Genomic DNA, 21076 nt, shown 5'->3' with positions numbered 1-21076 from the left:
GCTCGCACAGGCAAACTAACGTAACTGTATGTTACCCTGTAGGAGGCGGCCGGCGGCGCACGCACACCCATGGAAAGCTCCGTAACTCAGATCGCGGGTCCTGCAGACCCGATGTCCGCGGGGATATCCGCGATCGTCTCACGGAGAGGAAGAACAGGGAGATGCTAATGTAAACAAGCATCTCCCCATTCTGCCTAGTGACAGTGTCACTGATCTCTGCTCCCTGTGATGTCAAATTTATACATTGTGTCTGTCAGTTTAGCATTTTTTGTTCAGTAGAGCTCACAATACTCTGGATACAATTTGAGGGTTAATAGTTGGACATTGCCATGTCTTAGCAGTTTCTTGCTGCATCTTTTACACCGGGGACAATATCCACATTGCTGGTCTTCCAAGAGTACCGGTATATGTTTCAACACTATTTCTTGTTTTATCAAACATGCTATAGTAATGTAAATAAGACTAAATCATGTATCTTTTCTATCTCCCTACTTTTCCATGATTCATAAATCTGGTTTCTCCTGATTGTTTCCAATGTAATAGTACAACGTAGTTCATTACTTTGGCCACTAGGTGCCTCCATGAGCCTCTTTAGTACAGATACAATAATTGGTTGTAAAGATATCATGTATCTTTCTTTAAAACAGTTATATTGGTTTCATGATTCAAGTTAGGATTGGATAATGATGACAGTGGATAAAGTGACATTGTAACTGTGTGATGTTGTTATGTTTGATACCGTGTTGTGTGTTTTTTTTAGATTTCAGCATTTGTAACAACAGCCTCTATATGATTGAGTAGATGGAGTGCTCTGGAGTTTCCAGCTCTTTATTCATGTATCAGATATTCACATATTGTCCTTATGAGTCAGCACATTAGTATTGTGGACCATGTTAAAGTGATTGTTTTTCTTTGTGCAGCTCGTTTTGCACAGAGTGGCCCTGAACATCCTCGCCTGGGGTCCCCCGGCCACTCTCGGGGTTCCTCCTCGCATCAGATAACCCCCTAGTAGAAGTGCTCTCTCTGAGGGGGTTACCTTGTGGGCGCGATCCCGAGTCCAGCCTTTGCATACATAGACACAAATGCCGGACTCGGCCCCTCCCCCTGGCACTGCGTCATTGTATTTGATTGACAGCAGAGGGAGCCAATGGCATGCGCTGATATCAATATATCCAATCAGGACACGAGTCACCAGCCGGAGCGGGTGTGCTCGTTCCCGTCATGTGAATTTCGGGGCTCAGGTAAGTATAAGGAGGGTTGGGGGGGGGGGGCTGCAGTAAAGAAGATTTTTCACCTTAATGCATAGGATGCATTAAGGTGAAAAATGGCAAGGGTTTCAACCCCTTTAAGGGTCTATTGCAGTTGATGCTTTGCTATTATGTGCCTTCTTTACTATAATCTGTTAAAACCTGTTAAAACAGTAAAAACATTTTTTGCAAATTAAACAAAATATCATGGACTGTATTCAACTGTGTTGTTACAAGTACACAGCCACAATCACCTAAATCATGGTTTAGATCTACTTTACCTGTGGAAAACTACACTTATCTATCCTATTGGTGTGATCATCAAGTGGAACTATGCAAATAGTAAAGTTTATTTTAGCAGCTAAATCTAAGAGCCAGCTAAAAAAGTTAGGAGCCAATTTTTTTTCAACCACTACTGGTTACTTTAACCCCCTTCCTGCCCAGGCCGATGTTCAGCTTTCAGCGCTGTCACACTTTGAAAGACAATTTTGTGGTCATTCAACATTGTACCAATATGATATTTTTATTATTTTTTTTCACACAGAGTTTTCTTTTGGAGGTGTTTAATCACCACTGAGGTTTTTATTTTTTGCTAAATACATGAAAAAAGACTGAAAAGTTAAAAAAAACAAAAAACTTTTTTACATTTATTACACAATTTTGCAAATAAGTAATTTTTCTTCTTCACTAATCTGCAGTGATAAGGCTGCACTGATGGGCACTGATGTGCATTGATGGACACTGATGAGGCTGCACTGATGGGCAGTGCCGGGACAAGGGGTGGACAGGAGGGCTGGCTGCCCTGGGCACTGTAATATCATGTAAGGTGGGGGGAGGGGCACCGCAAGGAGATTGAAAGGGGAATTTTGTTGGGAGGAGCAATTTGGGGGGCAGCAGGGGGTAAGATTTGTTCTAGGAGGGGACATTTAGGGGGGGGGGTGGTAGGAGTCGTGATTCAGGGGTAGTTCCTGTTGGGAGGAGGATGGGAGAAGAGGGAAGAGGATTTGTACTAGGAGGGTTGATTTGGGGGGTTTGTGCTAGAGGAGGTGATATGGTAGAGCGGAGAGAGAATTTATGCTAGGGGGAGATATTTGCTGACACATGATGCTTATATATCTTTTTGAGAGCGCAGTTTGGCATGCTCATCCTGAGCTCTAATTGACCTAGTAACTTGATTACTACATTGGAAAAATAATTAGTTACTCAGCAAAGTAACTGTGACTTTTTTTTTATATTCTATAGACGGGACTAGTGAAGGAAGTGAATGTCGCCGCTTCCATCGGCGAGATTGAGACCTCGCGAGCCCCATCGCCTGGTATGGATTTAAAGGGGAACCCCTACGCAGAGAAAACAGCGTGGGGGTCCCCTCAAAGTCCATAGCAGACCCTTATCCGAGCACGCAGCCCGGTCAGCCAGGAAAGGGGGTGGGGACGAGCGAGCGCCCCCCCCCCACGAACCGTACCAAGCCGCGTGCCCTCAGCATGGGGGGTGCTTTGGGGAACCTTGTTGCTGAGGACAAGGGCCTCTTCCCAACAACCCTGGCCATTGGTTGTCGGGGTCTGCCGTTTTTTCAGTGTAGGGGTTCCCCTTTAAATCCATTCCAGGCAACGGGGCTCGCAAGGTGTCAATCTTGCCGATGGAGGCGGCGACATTCACTTCCTTCACTAGTCCCGTCTACCTGGAGTCACTTTCAAAATGAACGGACCTTACTCCGTGTGTGGGCAAGTCCGTTCATTTCAAAAGTCCAGGGGACTAGCAGTGTCCAGACAGGATGTAACTGCGGTAACGTTGCCCAAGTAATGGGAACGGCGTTACCATGAGGGGAAGAGTAATCAGTTAGATTACTTGTTACCCTCTAAAGTAACTGCGTTAAGTAACTCCGTTTATTTTAACTGAGTTACTTACATCACTGGTTCCTAAAACTATTTCATTTCAAATAGAGTAGAAAGTAGTACAAATGCAGTCTGTATAATACAAATATGGGGAGATAAACCTAGACCCCAGTGAATTTATGACTTAAAGAATGCTTGTATGAACTGACAGTGGTCTAAACTGTTATGTATTAATGTGTTAGATTTCAGCTCAGCATTGATTTCCACTTTGGAAACTACAAAGTAAAGAGGTCACATTTAGAGAAATCTGATATGAAATAAAATGCCCCCGGTAACCAATCAAAAAGTTGTTTAATATATTATCATTTAACTTCAGCCCTGGAAGGATTTACCCCCTTAATGATCAGGCCATTTTTTGCGATACAGCACTGCGTTACTTTAACTGACAATGCGACCCTGTACCCAAATAAAATTGAGGTGCTTTTTTCCCCCCACAAATAGAGCTTTCTTTTGGTGGTATTTGATCACCTCTGCGTTTTTTTTTTGTGTTTGCGCCCACGAAAGCCAACTCATGAATTGTCATACCTGTACGGATATTTGCGCAGCCGTACATCTGTGGCGGGTGGTCAGCAAGTGGTTAACTGAAGACATAATTAAGGAATAAAATGCTAAAAAATAACAGAACAATTTTAAGAGATCTTTGGATAGCCAGAGTTGAATGTCCGTTCCCAATATTTATCTCTCATAAGTGCTAGTGATATACTAAATACATTTAATGTACATATTATTTTTATTATTATTATTATACAGGATTTATATAGTGGCAACAGTTTGCACAGCGCTTTACAACATGAGAGCAAGACAGTACAGTTACAACACAATTCAATACAGGAGGAACCAGAGGGCCCTGCTCGTGAGAGTTTACAATCTAGAACTTCTCATGATAACAAGTGAATTCAGGTGCCCCTGGGCCTGCCAATATGCCTGGTGGGAGCACCCGTTAAATATACTACAATGCTTTCAACAAATTTGTTTATCACATTCTGACTAAAGTACGATGAGGGGGTTACTAAAACAGGTGCACACAGAATCTGGTGCCCCTTTGCAAAGTAACCAATCAGCTTCCAACTTTTATTGTCAAAGCTTAATTGAACAACCTGAGGCTGGGTTTGCATATGCTGCAGCCGTGGTTCACAGCATGGGGTCCTGTGCATCACTGTTCACCAATTCAAGTGCGAATCAGGTCTGACTTTTTGCCTATATTCGTACCTGAATCGGAACCAATTTTAAATGTGAACCCACAACTGTCCTGGAGCTGTGTGAACTGACTCCATTGAAAGACGGCCGCACTCTCCTGTCATGCGAACTGGATGCGGTGAAACCGCATCTAATTTGCATATCTGTGAACTTGGCCTGAAGCTAGAAGCTGATTGTTTATTATGCACAGCTGCACCAGATTCTGTGTGCTCCAGTTTCAGTAAATATCCTCCATTGTGTAAATAGGGAGAAAATATGGCAGAATATAAAATCAGTGACATCTAAAGCCTGGAAATGCTCATCCTGTAATACCTGGAGCTGAAATGGTTTCACTGGGTAGTCTTAATCACTTACTAACCGACTTGCTTTTTTTCTTTTCTTTTTTTGGACAAAAGGTAGTAATTCCTCCCTCCCAGACTTTTTGTGCTCCTTTACATTTCCCAGTAGTGCCCTATCCTTTACTCCATTGTCATTCTCTTACTTAGTTACAAGATACCAATCTAGCATTCGGTTGCCATATTGTCTCTTTGCTTCACTTTCTAGGAGTGGTTCTCCACGCTCTATAGTTCTGAAACTCTGGACATTACATCATCCACGCTCTATAGTTCTGAAACTCTGGACATTACATCATGCTATCCTTCGCACACCTGAATGATGATGTCCATTTTTATAAAGCTCTGTCTCATGAAAACATATAGTTTATTAGTAAGAACAGCTGTTGTGATGTACAGTTGGAGGATTCTCACATCTACTTCTAAAGCAGAACTAAAGTCCCCAGAAACCCATCTCCACTCCAGAATTGTGATGCCAAGTACCATTGCTGGCACGACTTTGCCCAGTCCTCCTCCAGGTTTGGAATCTTTGGCTATCTTGATTGGCTGGGTTGATGTCACTCCCATGCGTATGTATGGAAGTTAATTTATCCAGGCACCTGGCAGATGCAGAGATTGTGCACTGAACAGCTCAGACAGTATGTATTGTAAAGATGTTTATGAGCAGAAAAGTAAGAAACATTTCTTGCAAAAGAAACATAGTATGTCTCTTCTACAATAAAAAACCCTTCCTGTTCACAAATTTTGTATTGCTTTCTAAAGTTCTATTTTAAATGTACAGACCAACAAGCAGAAAGGACAGATGGTTTCATGTTTTTTGAATTATATTGAGGCCGCTTACACACGGGCGGATTGTCTGCCCAACTTAGTCCGCTGAACCGTGTTTCAGCGGACAATCCGCTCGTGTGTGGGCTTCAGCGGACTTTTTCAGCGGACAGTCTGACGGACTAAGTCTTTCGGAATTTCCGTAATTTTGTCCGTCCAAACTTGGTTTCAGCGGACAGTCCGCTCGTGTGTAGGCAAGTTGGACGGACTAAGTATGGCGCATGCTCAGAAAGGATTTACACGCCGAAGGTTGCATTGCAGTGTATTGGACGTCGAATTTCTAGTCCCGTCATACGTGCTGTACACGTCATCGCGCAAGCTTTCAGCGGACTGTCTGTTCATCGTGTGTGGTCAAGTCCGTTCATTTAAAAGTTGGACGGACTGTCTGTCGGATTGTCTGACGAACTTAGTTGGGCAGACAATCCGCCCGTGTGTACGCGGCCTAAATCTTCAGTTTGTGAATTTTGAGGCTTAAAGGTGGCAATACATAACATAAAAGTGTAAATAAACTCCCCAAAATACTCCCCAGTGATGGAGCAGGATTACGCCCCCTGCTGGCCTCTATCATCTTCTCCCTGGGTGCTGGGTTTTCAGCCTCTTGATTGGGCAGTAGGGGAATAATGTCATCTGCAGCAGGCCTTCCAGCACAGCCTAAGTGTGCCAGGAATGCAAGCTGAGCTGTGCATGCATAACTCAGTGTATATTCAATAGAAGAAAATGACTTGTGAGCAGGCAAGTAAGTGCGTGTTACTGCAGAAGAGACAATTGCAAGTCTCTTCTGCAGTAAAGAACTGCCTGCTCACATTTTTTTTTTTTACAAGTTAGGGCTTTGTTCTATTTTAGGATTTCCCTTATAAGCCTCTAAACAATGTAGATACTGAAGATGCATTTGCAGTGCTGGCTATTGTATTCTGATATAAAGCCTTGGCAGTCACTATTCAATGGAAACTTTTCTGCATGGCTTCTTTGACAACAGTTGACTGAAAAATTTACTTTGGTCGAGCAAAGTGGTGCTGATAGGGCCACACCCATGGAACCAATTTCAACCTATTCAGCAGAATTTGGCCAAAGTTTATTCTGCATAGAAACCAAGGTTTGAGCTGCCCCCCTTGCACTGGTTCACACGTGCCATTATGGTAAAGGCATCACAATGAGTTTGCAGGGATTGTATCCTGTATAATGCTTAAATAGATGTGACATTGAACACCATTTAGATTGAATTTTCCAATTTACTTTAAATGCTGCTTAGAAGCCAGGTTAGGGACAATAAAGAAAATCTTCTCTTAAAAGGGATGATCCTAGCACAGGGCTAGGAGCACAGGCTCCTTTTGTATTGATTAAAACATTACATGAACACAGATCTACAATGTCCATTCACTGTAAACTCATTATTGCAGAAAAGTGTGAAAAACACAAGTTTTTGGTTATGGTAAATCTAAAAAAAATTTGATTATTTTGTCCTAGATCAGCTGTATAAGAATAACATTACTCTACTGGACAAAGCCCGTATTGAATGGGAGACAGAGCACATAAGCACTTGTGAGGTAATGGCACATAAACCTTTCTTATAAACCTTGAATTGTGCCCTTTCATTAGGTTTCTATATATAATGTTGTGGTTGTTTTTGTTTTTAGGCATTTGAACAACAAGAGAAAGATCGAATCAGTATACTGCGTAATTCTTTCTGGGTTCACACCAATCAATTTTCCATGCAGTGTGTAAGGGATGATGAGGTAACACCTACCATATGCCATAGAGTCTACATACAATGTCGTAATGATCGATGATGTAACAGAATTTTTTTTTTAAAGATTCTCTGTTACCAGTGGTGAAAGTATATGTCCAAAAAGCATGCTGCATTACCAATTGTAACCAGAAGGGGGAGATGGAAACTTTGCTATCAGTATGTTAGAGTTGAATTGTACTACATAAATTCTCAGTTCACAGTAATGTGAACATTAACCATGGCTATGCTTTGTATTATATTTTCATACAACAAGTGTAACAGCACACCTTTCAAAAAGAATATAATTGAAATTCACCATACCATGCTACTGCCATGCATAAATGTGAATTTGGCTTTGCAAGAAGGCAGGATATTAGCAACTGCCCAAATTTAGGGACAAACAACAATTGAAATTGTGATGCAAACAAATGCTAATGCACTATCCACATGAGTTAGCCTCTACCCCTCTCTGAAAATACAAAAAAAGAATCCAAGGCCGGGGGGACGCCAGCTAAGTGCAGCATCAATGGGTTTATTATGATTAAAAAGCCAAATGCAAACTCTCAGAAATATAAAATCAAAGAGCTCATCTGCAGCCATGACACATTGGATGGAAGTCGTCCACCAGAAGAACTGCTTGTGACAACAAACAGCGTGTAGTCAGTGAGGAAATCAAATGCAGTGTTTCAGGAGGTGGGGAGAGCCCCGGCTTCCATTCAGTGTGGCATGGCTGCAGATAAGCTCTTTGATTTTAGATTTCTGTGAGTTTACATTTGGCTTTTTAATCGTAATAAACCCACTGATGCTGCACTTAGCTGGCACCCCCTTTTGTTGCCTTTTTGTCCGACTTCAGGGGAATCCTAAACTTGACACTTAAGCTGAATAGTCCTATATATAACTAATCCAAATGATGATACAAAAAAAGAATGGCTTCATAGTCAACAACATTATGCAACAGTGGCTAAGAAAAAGGCAGAAAATAACCAACCATACTTTGAAGAGGGAGAGAGGGGACAGGTCATCTATTGGCAACCAGGGGCGGACTGACCATTCGCCAACTCGGGCATTGCCCGAGGGCCCCTGGGCCACTAGGGGGCCCCATCAGGGTTGCCAGCCTCAGTAAAACCAAGGAGAGTATGTAAAAATCTTTTTTTTTTTTTTTTTACATCTGTCTATGAAATGTCCCTTACCAACATCCTTTTGGTCTAAAAATCCAGAGATTATAGCTGCCCCACCTCTCCAGTACCTTCTTAGCCAATAGAAACATGTCTGTGTATACTGTGTGGCCCTGTTATCTCTGATTGCCTGGGGCCCCATAATCTCCTATTGCCCGGGGTCCCCATGAGTTATCAGTCCGCCCCTGTTGGCAACTACTGTAAAAGCACAACTGTCGGTATTATATATAACTGTATTAATGCCTGGAAAAATACCTCGAATACCTCCAATATCTCTGGAGAAACCTGATAAGGATCCAAGTAACCCTTATTCATATCGTCCAATATCTCTGTTAACATCAGACATTAGTTGGCAAAGGCATTGGCAACTAGACCATCAAGATGTATTTCAAAATGAATTCACTGTGAACAATCAAGTTTTATTCCTAATAGATCCACTGCATATAATATCCAACGGTTATTCCTAAATTTTCAACTTCCAACATATAATATGGGAAATAGAGCTATAATGTCACTTGATGCGGCCAAAGCATTTGACAGTATAGAGTGGGTCTTTTTGTGGAAATGCTTAAAATGTTATGGGTTTAGTCCCAGATTTATTAAATGGATACAACTTTTCTATGATTCCCCAAATGCAAGGATACAGGTGAATGGATGTGTATCGGCCCCTTTTTCGCTGTCCAGAGGGACGATGCAGGGGTGCTCTTTATCCCCGATTCTCTTTGCTTTGGCTATTGAACCACTGGCGGAGGCTATTTGCTTCTCTAAAAATATTGTGGGATTTCCTAGATCTGAAGGTGAAGATAAGATAGCACTTTATGTGGATGATACTCTAGTGTTTCTTGGGGATACAGGTCCATCCCTGTCTGCAGTTACATCCTTAATAGATCTGTATGGATCCTTTTCAGGATTTAATATTAATTGGGACAAATCTGTATTACTGTCTGTGGATCCCGTGCAAGTGAGACATCCACACCAGACTCATCAGTTGGCATTGGTTACATCATTTAATTATTTGCGAGTGGTAGAATATACAGATAAGAATATACTCCCTCTCATTGCTAAATTTGAACAAAAGAGTAAAACATGGAGTAAATTTAGATTGTCTATGGTGGGGAGAGAGAATTTGGTGAAGGTGGTGTGGATGCCCCAGATATATGTATATGTATTACATAATTGCCCCATATGATTGATGCTACGATTGTTTAGGACTATTGATTTGGTTTTTAGGATTTTGTGTGGAAGGGTGGAAAACCTAGAATTAGATTAGAAATATTACAACAGCCCATAGATAAGGGGGGAATTGCGATACCAAATGCAAGATTATATTTTATCACATTACAACTACAACACTGGCATGGTTGGGGGGTAATGGATATCGAAGACCCTATACAGAAGATAATAGCATCTCAATTTAAAAAATATCCCTTAGTTCAATTAATAGTAGCTCACCATTTCTATAATAAAAAAAAAGGTTCCCCTCCTTCTACATGATTCACAGGATAAGGGAAGCAGTGCGAAATATTACTCAGCATAGGGGGTATACGAACCATGGCCATATGGGATAACTTTTGTCTGTATTAATTGAGTAGACATTCAGATTGGAAAAAGGCGGGTATAATACTTCTGTACCAGTTATATGAAGGGGATGTTCTACTTCCTTTTAATATATCAAAAGACTGCTATAAGTTAACGAACAATAACTTCCACCAATATCTTCAAATACGTCATGCACTACAAACTCAAAGTTTAAAAACCCAACTACAGTATAAACACTCTAAAATATTAGCAAAGGTTGCCTGTACGAAACAAGGATTAATAGGAGATCTTTATTTTGACTTACAAATAATACATAATACTGAAAATGTAAAAATTGTTTTGCTCGGTGGCAAGGTTACATGGAAGATCTAGATGAGGTGGATTGGACACAAGCTTTGTAAACACTTCCTAAGATATCTTTCTTGCCCTCTCAGCTTTTTATTATACATAGGGCTCACTATACCCCGCAAAAACTCTATGCTTGTGGAAAAGACACAACACCGTTATGCCCGCGATGCTCTCTATTTAATAGTTCTCTTCACCACATGCTCTGACGATGTCCAAAGCTCTATCTTTACTGGGAAAAGATATTCATAACCTTAAACTTATTATGGTCCACTGAGATAACAGGGACCCCAAAACTTCCACTACTGGGGATAATACCTGATGGAATATTACCAGTAGAGATGCATACCATGTGGATAAGATCTCTATCTGCTGATCCTCCAACTCATGAAATCTGGGTTAAGAAATGTAACTATATACAGGCGGTCCCCTAGTTACAAATATCCAACTTAAAAAGAACTCCTACTTACAAACGGAGGAAAACAACAGGAAGCGAGAGGAAATATACCTCTAGGAAGGGAAATTTACTCCTCCAAGAGTTATTATGGGAAAAAGTTAACTCCACTAATGCTTTAATACCAAGGCTTGTTTTCACAACAACCAATTGTCATTGGGACAGAAAGTGAGAGGAAATCTTCTGAACAGGGCCACAGACAGAAAAAAAAAAATGTCACAGGGGTGTTAACCCTTCCCTATGCTATCCAAAAAGCTTAAATATTTGTTTTCTTGGCTGGAGCCACACTTAAAAAATTTACCTGTTCCGACTTACAAACAGATTCAACTTAAGAACAAACCTACAGACCCTGTCTTGTTTGTAACCCAGGGACCACCTGTACTTAAAAAAAGAAAAATTAACATATAAGCATAGAGGCATACCCCAAAAATTTGGTAAAATATGTGCATGGTGGATAGAACCTAGTAATGAATTTTATGACGGCTTACCTAGTAGAGAGGAGTAAAGGAAATGGAGATATATGGAAGAGTGGTGGTAGAAGGGTGAGGAGTAGAAGAGAAGAGAGGAAATAAATATGTAAAAGAAAGATAATCTGAGGCTGCATAGAGGAAGCTACCATAGTCTGATGACTGATACTAATGCCCCATAAACACGATCAAACTATCTGGCGGACTTGCCCCCCCCCCCCAGCCGTACCAGGCCACGTGCCCTCAACATGTGGGGGTGCTTTGGAGAAGGATGGGCCGTGTGCCCCCCCACCCCCAGCACCTTGTCCCCATGTTGATAAGGACAAGGATCCCTTTCCTGACAACCCTGGCCGTTGGTTGTCAGGGTCTGCGGGCGGGGGGATTATCGGAATCCCCCTTTAATAAGGGGGCCCCCAGATACCGGCCCCCCACCCTATGTGAATGAGTTTGTGGTACAATGTACCCCTACCCATTCACCTGGTGAAAAAAATGTAAATAAAACACAACACAAGGTTTTAAAATAATTTATTGCACAGCTCCGGGGGTCTTCTTCCGTCTTTGGGGGGTCTTCTCGCCGTACTCCTCCGCTATCTTCTGCTAGCTCTTTTACTAGCGGAGGAGCCCGGCTTTCTTCTTAGTCGCCGCCGCCGTATGGGGGTCTTCATCCGACTTTCGGGGTGTCTTGTCCATCTCTCCGGTTCTTCTTGTTAGGCCTCCGCTTTCTTCCTATAGCTCTTTTACTAGCGGTGGCCCGGTCTTCTGACGCCACCGCCTCTTCTTCCGACTTCGGGGGTCTTGTCCCCCTCTTTGGTTCTTCTTGCCGGGCCTCAGCTTCCTTCTTCCAGCTCTTTTACTAGCGGTGGCCTGGTCTTCTGTCGTTGCAGCCGCCGCCTTCTCTTCTTCTCCCTTGAGATGTTGACTCAACGCTGTCTCTGGCCGCTATGACAGGGACGCATTGTGTGGCGACTTATATAGGGACAATGGGCGGGGTCACCAGGTGATGTCCCTGCCCCTTATGATGTCACAGTCCCGGAGGATGCTGGGACTGTGACATCATAAGGGGGCAGGGTCATCATGTGACATCATCCGGTGACTCCTCTGATTGTCCCTATATAAGTCGCTGCACAACGCGTCCCTGTCATTGCGGCCAGAGACAGCGTTGAGTCAACATCTCAAGGAAGAAGAAGAGAAGAAGAAGAGAAGGCGGCGGCGGCGGCAATGACAGAAGACCGGGCCACCGCTAGTAAAAGAGCTATAGGAAGAAAGCGGAGGCCCGGCAAGAAGAACCGAAGAGGGGGACAAGACCCCCGAAGTCCGAAGAAGACCCCCGGACGGCGGCGGCGACGAAGAAGAAAGCCGGGCTCCTCCGCTAGTAAAAGAGCTAGCAGAAGATAGCGGAGGAGTCCGGTGAGAAGACCCCCAAGACGTAAGACCACCGGATCTGTGCAATAAATTATTTTAAAACCTTGTTGTGTTTTTTTTACACTTTTTTTTCACCAGGTGAATGGGTAGGGGTACATTGTACCCCATAATCATTCACATAGGGTGGGGGGCTGGTATCTGGGGGCCCCCTTATTAAAGGGGGCTCCCAGATTCCGATAAGCCCCCCGCCCGCAGACCCCGACAACCAACAGCCAGGGTTGTCGGGAAGATGCCCTTGTCCTTATCAACATGGCGACAAGGTGCTTTGGGGTGGGGGGGCCGCACCCCCCATGTTGAGGGCACACGGCATGGTACGGCTCAGGTGGGGGGGCGCTCGCTCATCCCCACCCCCTTTCCTGACCGACCGGGCTGCATGCTCAGATAAGGGTGTGATATGGACTTGGGGGAGACCCCCACGCTGTTTTTTTGGCGTAGGGCTTCCCCTTTAAGTCCATACCAGGTGACGGGGCCAGCGACATGTCAATCTCGCCGTGGAAGGTGGCGACATTGACTTCCTTCAATAGTCCTGTCTACCTGGAGCCGCATTCAAAATGAACGGACTTTCCTCCGTGTGTGGGCAAGTCCGTTCTTTTCGAAAGTCCGGCGGACTCCTGCCATAGTCCGGCGGTTTGTCCGCCACACCTAGTCCGCCGTTCGGAAAGACCGGCGGACCTCCGCTTCAAAGTCTGGCGGTTTGTCCGCCGGGCTAAGTCCGCCAGATAGTCCGATCGTGTGTACGCGGCATAAGGGAGCTTAATTTGATGAGTAAAATGTATTTATGCTCCTGTTATGTTTTGTCTACTATATGTTAGGTTACTTTAATATGAGAGGTGCAAGGATTGTTTGTTGTCTGTATCTTTTCATTTCTGGATAATTAATGGATTAATTTGATATATTACTTGTTTGTATGTATAATAATAATAATAATAAAAAAAAGATTTGATTTAAAAAAAAAAAAGCTGAATAGTCAGACTGAAAGTACATAAAGCTAAAAGGAGCAAATCTAAATTATTTATTAGCAAGTACAATTCCAATCATTTGATTCTTTTTTTAATCTTCTTATGATGCCTTATACCTACTGGTAAAGCACTAGCGTCCATCCAAAATTGATGTTTTAGTTTGGGGTATATACTGTTCATTATCCACTGGTTTCTTTTATGTATTTGGAACTTTTTTTAAATTTCAGTGGAGAGTTCCTAGGTTGGCCCACATATGGCAGACAACCCAAGTAGGTCTTGCTGTTGGACTTTTCAGTTACCTAATATTGTAGAAAATGCAGCTGGAGGAATGAGACTCTAATTAGGGGTGAGGGTTGCTGGGCAGAGCAAGAAACTACGAAGTGGGGAATCATTGAATTGTCTAGTAGATGTGGGAGTTTGGTAAGTGATTCAGTTGGCCGGCATTGAAGAAACATTAAGTAGTTACCATTATAATATTTCTAACTGATGTGTGTCCCTCATGCTAGATGTTGGAGGTGGTCAGGCAGAGTCTGGAGCAGTGCGATGTGCAAACAGAAATTAATAACTTCATTCAAGAGAAGACCATAGGACGAATCCCACCAGGTATGCAGCTGTCCTGTGATTAGTAATCAGCAATGAATTTCTGTACAGAGGAGACTGATGCAGACTGTCCATCTATCTTTTCTTTTCTGCTCCCAGGTCCTGTCCTGTATGAGAGCTATACGAATGGATTGGTTCCAAGGAGCAGTAATGGATTAAGTCCACAAGGTGGCAGCAATAAAATGATAAAAAGGTAAGAAGCGATGGGGACAGGAATGGCTTCACATGTCTAATGTATAAGCTGTTAAGGCTCACTTACATGAGCAGCCGTGTTTTCCTTCCTTCTGAAAAGTGATCTGTGGTGGATCATTTTCAGAGGCATTTGACGGAGAGCTGGTGATATTTCCTACTCACTGCCTGTGTTAAAGTGGTTCTAAAGTCTCTACATTTTTTTACCTACATGCATTGCCTTCATTAAAACAGTATTAAACCCAAAATGTAATATAGTGCAGCTTACCAGTCACTAGATACTGTAGGTGCATTAGTTTTTTTTTTAGGCTTTTTTTCCCTTTGTTTTCACCTAATGATCTGGCCAATAACACACCTCCTGTATTGGAGTGCCCCACTCTGGATGAAGAAGCACAGGGGAACATATTTGGACAGCAGCATTGTCAATCTGGGGGGGGGGGGGGGGGTGTTAAATGCACTAGTAGGGGTTACATTGTTGCTCAGTGATGCTGCTTGTCATAGTTAGGAAACAATAGGTAGGTCGGCTAGCCCAAGCTCAGGACCTGAAACTAAAAATTACAAAAAAAAGCACCTGGGTGCCCAGTGATGTATCTGAATGTATGAGAAAAGTGCCTGATTTTTGGGTCTTCATTACATCTGTTTAACCACCTCAATACAGGGCACTTTCAACCTCTTCCTGCCCAGGCCATTTTTCAGCTTTCAGAGCTCTCACACTTTGAATGACAATTGTGCAGTTATGCTACACTGTAACCATGTGAAATTTTATTATCATTTGCCCTGATTACCTGTCTTGCTGTCCCCTGCGAGGAGATGCCGCTGATCGGCTCTCCTCACTACACACTCTGTCAGTGTGAGACAATGAGAGCCGATTACCAGCACTTCCGTGTTTGCATGTGACAGGCTGTGATTGGACACAGCCGATCACATGGTTAAAGAGCCACATTATCGGCTCTTTACAGAGATCGGAGTAGTGCGCGAGAACGGATGTTCTGCAATGACATCATATGACGTTCACCCAAATTGAGAGCCGCCATCATTTGGCGGTGGGTGGACGGCAAGTGCTTAAAGGCCCCACACACAATTCTTATATGTAATCTCTACTTGTAGCATAAGGCCTCTTTCACACAGGCAGCCTGGAAGCAGTAAAAGTAAGCAGTTGAGCAGCAGTTATGCCTCTTTCACACAGGCAGCCTGGAAGCAGTAAAAGTAAGCAGTTGAGCAGCAGTTTTACCACCCACCTAAAGTAAGCTCTGCCTGTCAAACTTGGCCATTCAAGTCAATAGGGCCACTTTGCAACCGCGAGCCAATCGGTTGGTTTATGGTTGTGGCATATTAGTCCCATTGGAAATTTCCATTCAGCCAAAAGGCAGGCATTCTGGAGGCAGCAAGATCGCTGCATCACCACAGATTGGTTTTCAGAGCATGGGTTAGTGTGAACTTAGCCTTGGTGCCTTTTTTCTTTTGCAGTTGTATGAAGTGGAATTTACATAGTCTCTTCTTTCCTTCACTGTTCTAGGATTTCCAATCTTCTGCATGGTTGTAGTGGAAGTGTTAAGAACTTGGCAGAACTCAACAATCAGCCAACAGGTCAGTTTATACTTCACCGACATAGACTTTGTAGAACATCAGCAAAGCTTTTGACAATATTTATTTGCCGTTTTCAGGGACTGGAGATTCAGAGTATGCTAGTATCCCTATAGTTCCAAGAAGAGATTCTTATGAGTTTGATACAGGAAGCCAAGAATATACTGTGCTGTATGATTACACTGCCCAGGTAAGGAGCCCTATACACTACAAGCTCGTCCAGCTTCTCTATCATATTACATTAGTGGCATAGTTAAACTTCTAAGTTAAATCTGGTGTGTTTCCCTCTTTAGTAATCCAAATCTGCTATGGCTTCCCTGTCAGCCCAAAGCTTTGTTTCTGCCCTCTTTCATCTGTTTCATCTGTTCTATGTGTAGCATACCTCCCCCCCCCCCCCCACCCCCCAAAGGTGGTTGGGGACCCCATATGGCAAGTGGGCCAGCCTTTCATCTGAGGGTAGAATGCTTGACTCTTTGTGGGGTGAAGAAAATTTGGTACCTGTAACTTTAGGAAATTTACAGTGTCCATCATAGGACCAGTAAACTCAGGGATTGATATTAGGGCACAGGATACCTGAAAATAACAAAATGCAGATTCTGCATCACTACTCAAAGTCAATACTAAACATGGACTGGCACTCTATAATATTCAGACTGTAAAGCAGGTTCTATGTGGAATACCTAATGCTTGGATGAGCCACAAGAACTTGCAATGTCTACAACTTGGTCCCAGCTCTTCTGAACACTCATCAGCAGATGAAGTCTCACCCTTGGTGCTCCAATCCAGGTAATTATCTTCCTGCACCCCCTCAAGCAGAAAGCCCCTCTGTAGCCCTCCCCAGACAACAGGCCTAGGAGTACCGGAACACACAGCAACAAACTCCCCACAGGCAAAGACTGAGAGGCAACAAAGCTTTTCAAGGTCATTCCCAAATCTTTATACCCCCCCCCAGCATGCACCACCGACAATAAACCTAGTGGTTTGCCAGGGTAAAATATGATTCATACCTCAGGTTATTGGATCTTCTTACACTATTGCCAGTGACACTATCCAACAGCAGGCAGAAGCAAACAATAACACTGAGCTTAGGGAAAACCTGAGGAAAACTGAACTATCAATTAGAGCTCAAGCTGCCTACAACCCAGCAGCACTACATTTAGACTATGGATACTAGTTGTTTGGGACAGGGTTCCTACATATGTTCTATTTTTTTGGTTTTTTTGAGACTCTTTCATTTGTTTCAATAATTTGTATTAAGCATTTATAAAAAAGAATGTGTACAAAAAGTAATATATACAGCAATGCTACTATTGTAAGTATAATATGCAAATTGACGAAAATTACAATAATGTATAACACGCATTCCATTTTTCTTTATTAAACACTCTTACTGGAACCAATTCAATGTTATTTTTTTTAAAACAACTGAACATAGGAGAGTCTCCCTCCAGGGCACCCCATGGGAACTAGCTGTGCCCCCAGATGGAGATCCCCCTCACCTGTTTCGTTTTTATATAGCTTAACATTTTAATGATCATTTACTTTGAAAAATATCAGCATTTAAAGAATACATGTTGATGACCCATCTTAAAAATAAAAAAGGAAAAAACTGAAGAAGGTATTTCAGGAAAACTTTAACTACTGTTCAGGCAGTCAAAGTGTGGAAAGAAGAAGAAAATGATTTCCATGAGGACCAGTTTGATTCATATCTGAGTGAATTTCCATGTCTATATATACTAGTGTTCATTAATATTCCGCTATTGTGTCTATTTTGGCTTTGATGTCCCTTAAGTTAGGGATATCCATAGATTTCCATCTATACACTATTGCTGAGTGAGCCACCAGTAAAATATGTGTAGCTATTGATCTAGACCTTGTCGGATATTTATACTGAGGATGGCTTGTTCTATGTTCTGGTTTACTAGGGTGCCAGATATTGTTGATAATAAGGTTGTAAATTTCTAACTAGAAATTTCGGATAGACACTCTTTCATTTGAACCTCCATCTGTTTCTGCTTTGGACTTGGCCTATCAGTATTGTATAATCTGATATGAACTGAATAGGCTTTGACTTCTGATTCTGTTTCTGCCTGTTTGGGTTCACCTTCTAAATCCATAAAGTCTGCATTAGCTTTGACTTTTGTTGCTGTCTGTCTCTATGTTTATCATTTTGCCATTGGTTATGCCTGTGTCTATTCCCGTTTGTCATGCTTATGTCCCGGTAGACAATCCCATGGGTCACATGGTGATAGTTGTCCTGCTGCCATCTTATGTCCATCTGTATCTCTATTTGCTCTGGCACAGATCAGGCTCTCCTGGTCCTTGCACCCCATTGAGAGCTCTTTACCTTCAACCAGCAATGTGTTCTCTCCTTTTTGTTTTTCCTGGCCCTGCTGTCTGCATTCCTGTGTCTACACTGCACACATTTCTGTTCCTGCTTTGCCCCGGGTTTGCACTGCGCTCCTTTAGTCAGCAGATCCAAAAACCCATGTTAGTAATCTGCTTTATTAAGAATAAATAATATTAGTTATTTGGTAGATATTTGTTTATAAGGTTTTAGGCATTTTTACTTTATGCTATTTTTCTTCGTAATAATCCTGCTTCACTAATTTGCCATTAGTGAGGGACAGTTCTTTTAATTAATACTCCAGATCCAACAGGGGTGTCCTTCTGCTGCCTTATTCATAATAAAACCCAGATTAAAAAGAGAGCAGAACTTTTTCTGAAAACCATTACCCAAATTTTCCCCCAAACCCACTCTTCCCTTCTAGTATATGTCCCACCATTTATTATTTTCTATTACTTTGCTCCTGTAGTGAGGATCGGCTTTTATTACGACTTTTGACATCATCACAGGGCCTGCGGCTGAAAGATCAGCTCCTATTAGACATGCCCCCAAAATTACATCTTCCAAAAGCATTTTCCCTATACACAATGGGATTGATTTACTAAAACTAGAGAGTGCAAAATCTGGTGCAGCTGTGCATAGAAACCGATCAGCTTTTTTTTTGCCAAAGCTTAATTGAACAAGATGAAGTGAAAAGCTGATTGGCTTCCATGGACAGCTGCTCCGGTTTTTGCACTCTTCAGTGTTAGTAAAATCAACCGGAATATGTTAACATACTCTAGGGCAGTGATGGCGAACCTTGGCACCCCAGATGTTTTGGAACTACATTTCCCATGATGTTCCACTACACTGCGGAGTGCATGAGCATCATGGGAAATGTAGTTCCAAAACATCGGGGGTGCCAAGGTTCTCCATCACTGCTCTAGGGAGCCAAGGCCACAACATTGTCTTTCTGGGAAATAAATCAATGAATGCATCTGGAGAGGAACAGAGAGGGTTGGGGATAGGTTGAGTTCTGTTTTCAAGTAAATAGGGCTGACAATGCATATTGGTATTTCAGCACCTCAAAGGCAATTTGTTGTCAGTTCAAGTTAGACTGGATTTCTTGCATATTAACATGTATATGTGGCATATTAGAAGGGTAAAATATTGGAAAATGTTCACGTATTTGGGAAATGTACTAAATGTATATTTTTATTTTGCCTTGACCTATACATTATTGGCCAGAGGGGGTAATAGACTTGGGCACTCATCATCTAGTTCAGGGGTAGGGAACCTTGGCTCTCCAACTGTTTTGAAACTACAAATCCCATCATGCCTCTGCCTCTAGGAATCATGCCTGCGATTGTTAGGGTCTTGCAATGTCTCATGGGACTTGTAGTTTCAAAACAGCTGGAGAGCCGAGGGTTCCCTACCCCTGATCTAGTTCATGCCCTCAAACTTAGCAACAACAGTATGCAGATATAGACGTTTACATTTTTAAAGTCAGAAGTTGTGCAAGCCTTTCTATTGGATAGAAGTGCCTCTGCTTCAGAAGGTGATAGGGTGCTAAAGTAGATAGCAAAAGCTATGAGCAGGTATCTAATTGTTTGTTACAGTTTAACTTATTTTCTTTAGTGCCAAGCTTGTTTGACCTTCTAGCATCTACTAAAAGGTGAAACATAAATTTTGGAATTATCTATTCTTTTACTATTTTCAGAATACAGATGAGCTGGATATTAGTGCTGGAGATCTGGTACATGTGCTGGATAAGGGAGAGGATGGATGGTGGACCGTGGAGAGGAATGGTCGCAGTGGATTTGTTCCTGGAACCTACATTGAAAAAAAAGACTGATGCACTGGACAAAACTAGATGGCACACCATGTAACAACACACCGGATAGACATGGATTCTCCAACTGTTTCACTGCTGCCGTTACTGAATTTTAACACAATTTAATATGAGTTCACATACTGTATGTATATATGGGCATATTTCTTAACCCTATTTTAGATAATTTAAATAGATATCTTTTATTATCATTAAAGACCGACTCATTAAAATGCTGAGCCTAATTCCCCATGATGTTTGAGAAAGATAATAGTACCTTCTCTAGCATGTGACTATAGGTGATATTTGTGATTAAAGCTTTTATTGATGGTTAATGTTATTTCTAACATGGGTTTCTTTAAAATAATTTATGTGGTTCAAATACTGAATAAGAATACACCAATCTGCATTTAGATAAAAAAAAAAAACTATCATTAATAACTATATTAAACATTAAATCTATATTTTTTGAAGAATTTGTGTTATTTCATGTATTGGATGAACATTGTGATCACAGTGCGAATAGAAGCAACATTACAATGTAATGCGTTATGAATACTTAATGGAGGCAGGAGGGAAAATACAAATAATTTGAGGTATGAAGTAAAACAATATACTAATCGATCAACCATCTTCTTTTTTACCTGAGCAACATATCTGACTCTGTTAAAGTGAATATGTAGTGGCATTGTGTATTTTTTTATTTATTATAATCAGAACTTTTAAGATAGTTTAAATTTTTTTCTTAGGTAAATATGAAATATGCAATATTTAGTGTTTTTAATTTTTGGTAGGTCCAGGTTCTTTCCATGTTTGCCTGACTCTTCTTATGGGCTTTTCTGAAAAGAACCTGGATATCACTTACACACATAGCTGTATGTATCAGAGCAATGACTGCTGTCCTCACCCTGTCAGAGCTCTGTCAATGAGATAGAGAGTACTTGTGTGCAGAGCCACCATTAGAAA

The 21076-nt window shown here is 42.0% G+C and overlaps 1 protein-coding gene across 2 annotated transcripts in view; it reads left to right on the top strand.

Moving 5' to 3' along the window:
- The window catches only part of PSTPIP1 (proline-serine-threonine phosphatase interacting protein 1), a 117175-nt gene extending 96441 nt beyond the window's left edge, over positions 1-20734 (top strand). For both annotated transcript variants that reach the window (XM_077473398.1, XM_077473399.1), the window contains exons 9-15: positions 6958-7037; positions 7128-7226; positions 14087-14183; positions 14280-14373; positions 15886-15956; positions 16034-16143; positions 20000-20734. In XM_077473398.1, coding sequence (XP_077329524.1) covers positions 6958-7037; positions 7128-7226; positions 14087-14183; positions 14280-14373; positions 15886-15956; positions 16034-16143; positions 20000-20134 — 686 coding nt within the window. In that variant the 3' untranslated portion in view covers positions 20135-20734. The remainder of the gene's footprint in view (positions 1-6957; positions 7038-7127; positions 7227-14086; positions 14184-14279; positions 14374-15885; positions 15957-16033; positions 16144-19999) is intronic.
- Positions 20735-21076: the final 342 nt, after the last annotated feature.

The sequence above is a fragment of the Lithobates pipiens genome, unplaced genomic scaffold (assembly GCF_037356315.1).
Source record: "Lithobates pipiens isolate NorthernLeopardFrog02 unplaced genomic scaffold, aLitPip1_a1.2 Scaffold_8, whole genome shotgun sequence".
NCBI classification, from domain to species: domain Eukaryota; kingdom Metazoa; phylum Chordata; class Amphibia; order Anura; family Ranidae; genus Lithobates; species Lithobates pipiens.
This window is presented reverse-complemented; position numbering and strand designations above follow the sequence as displayed.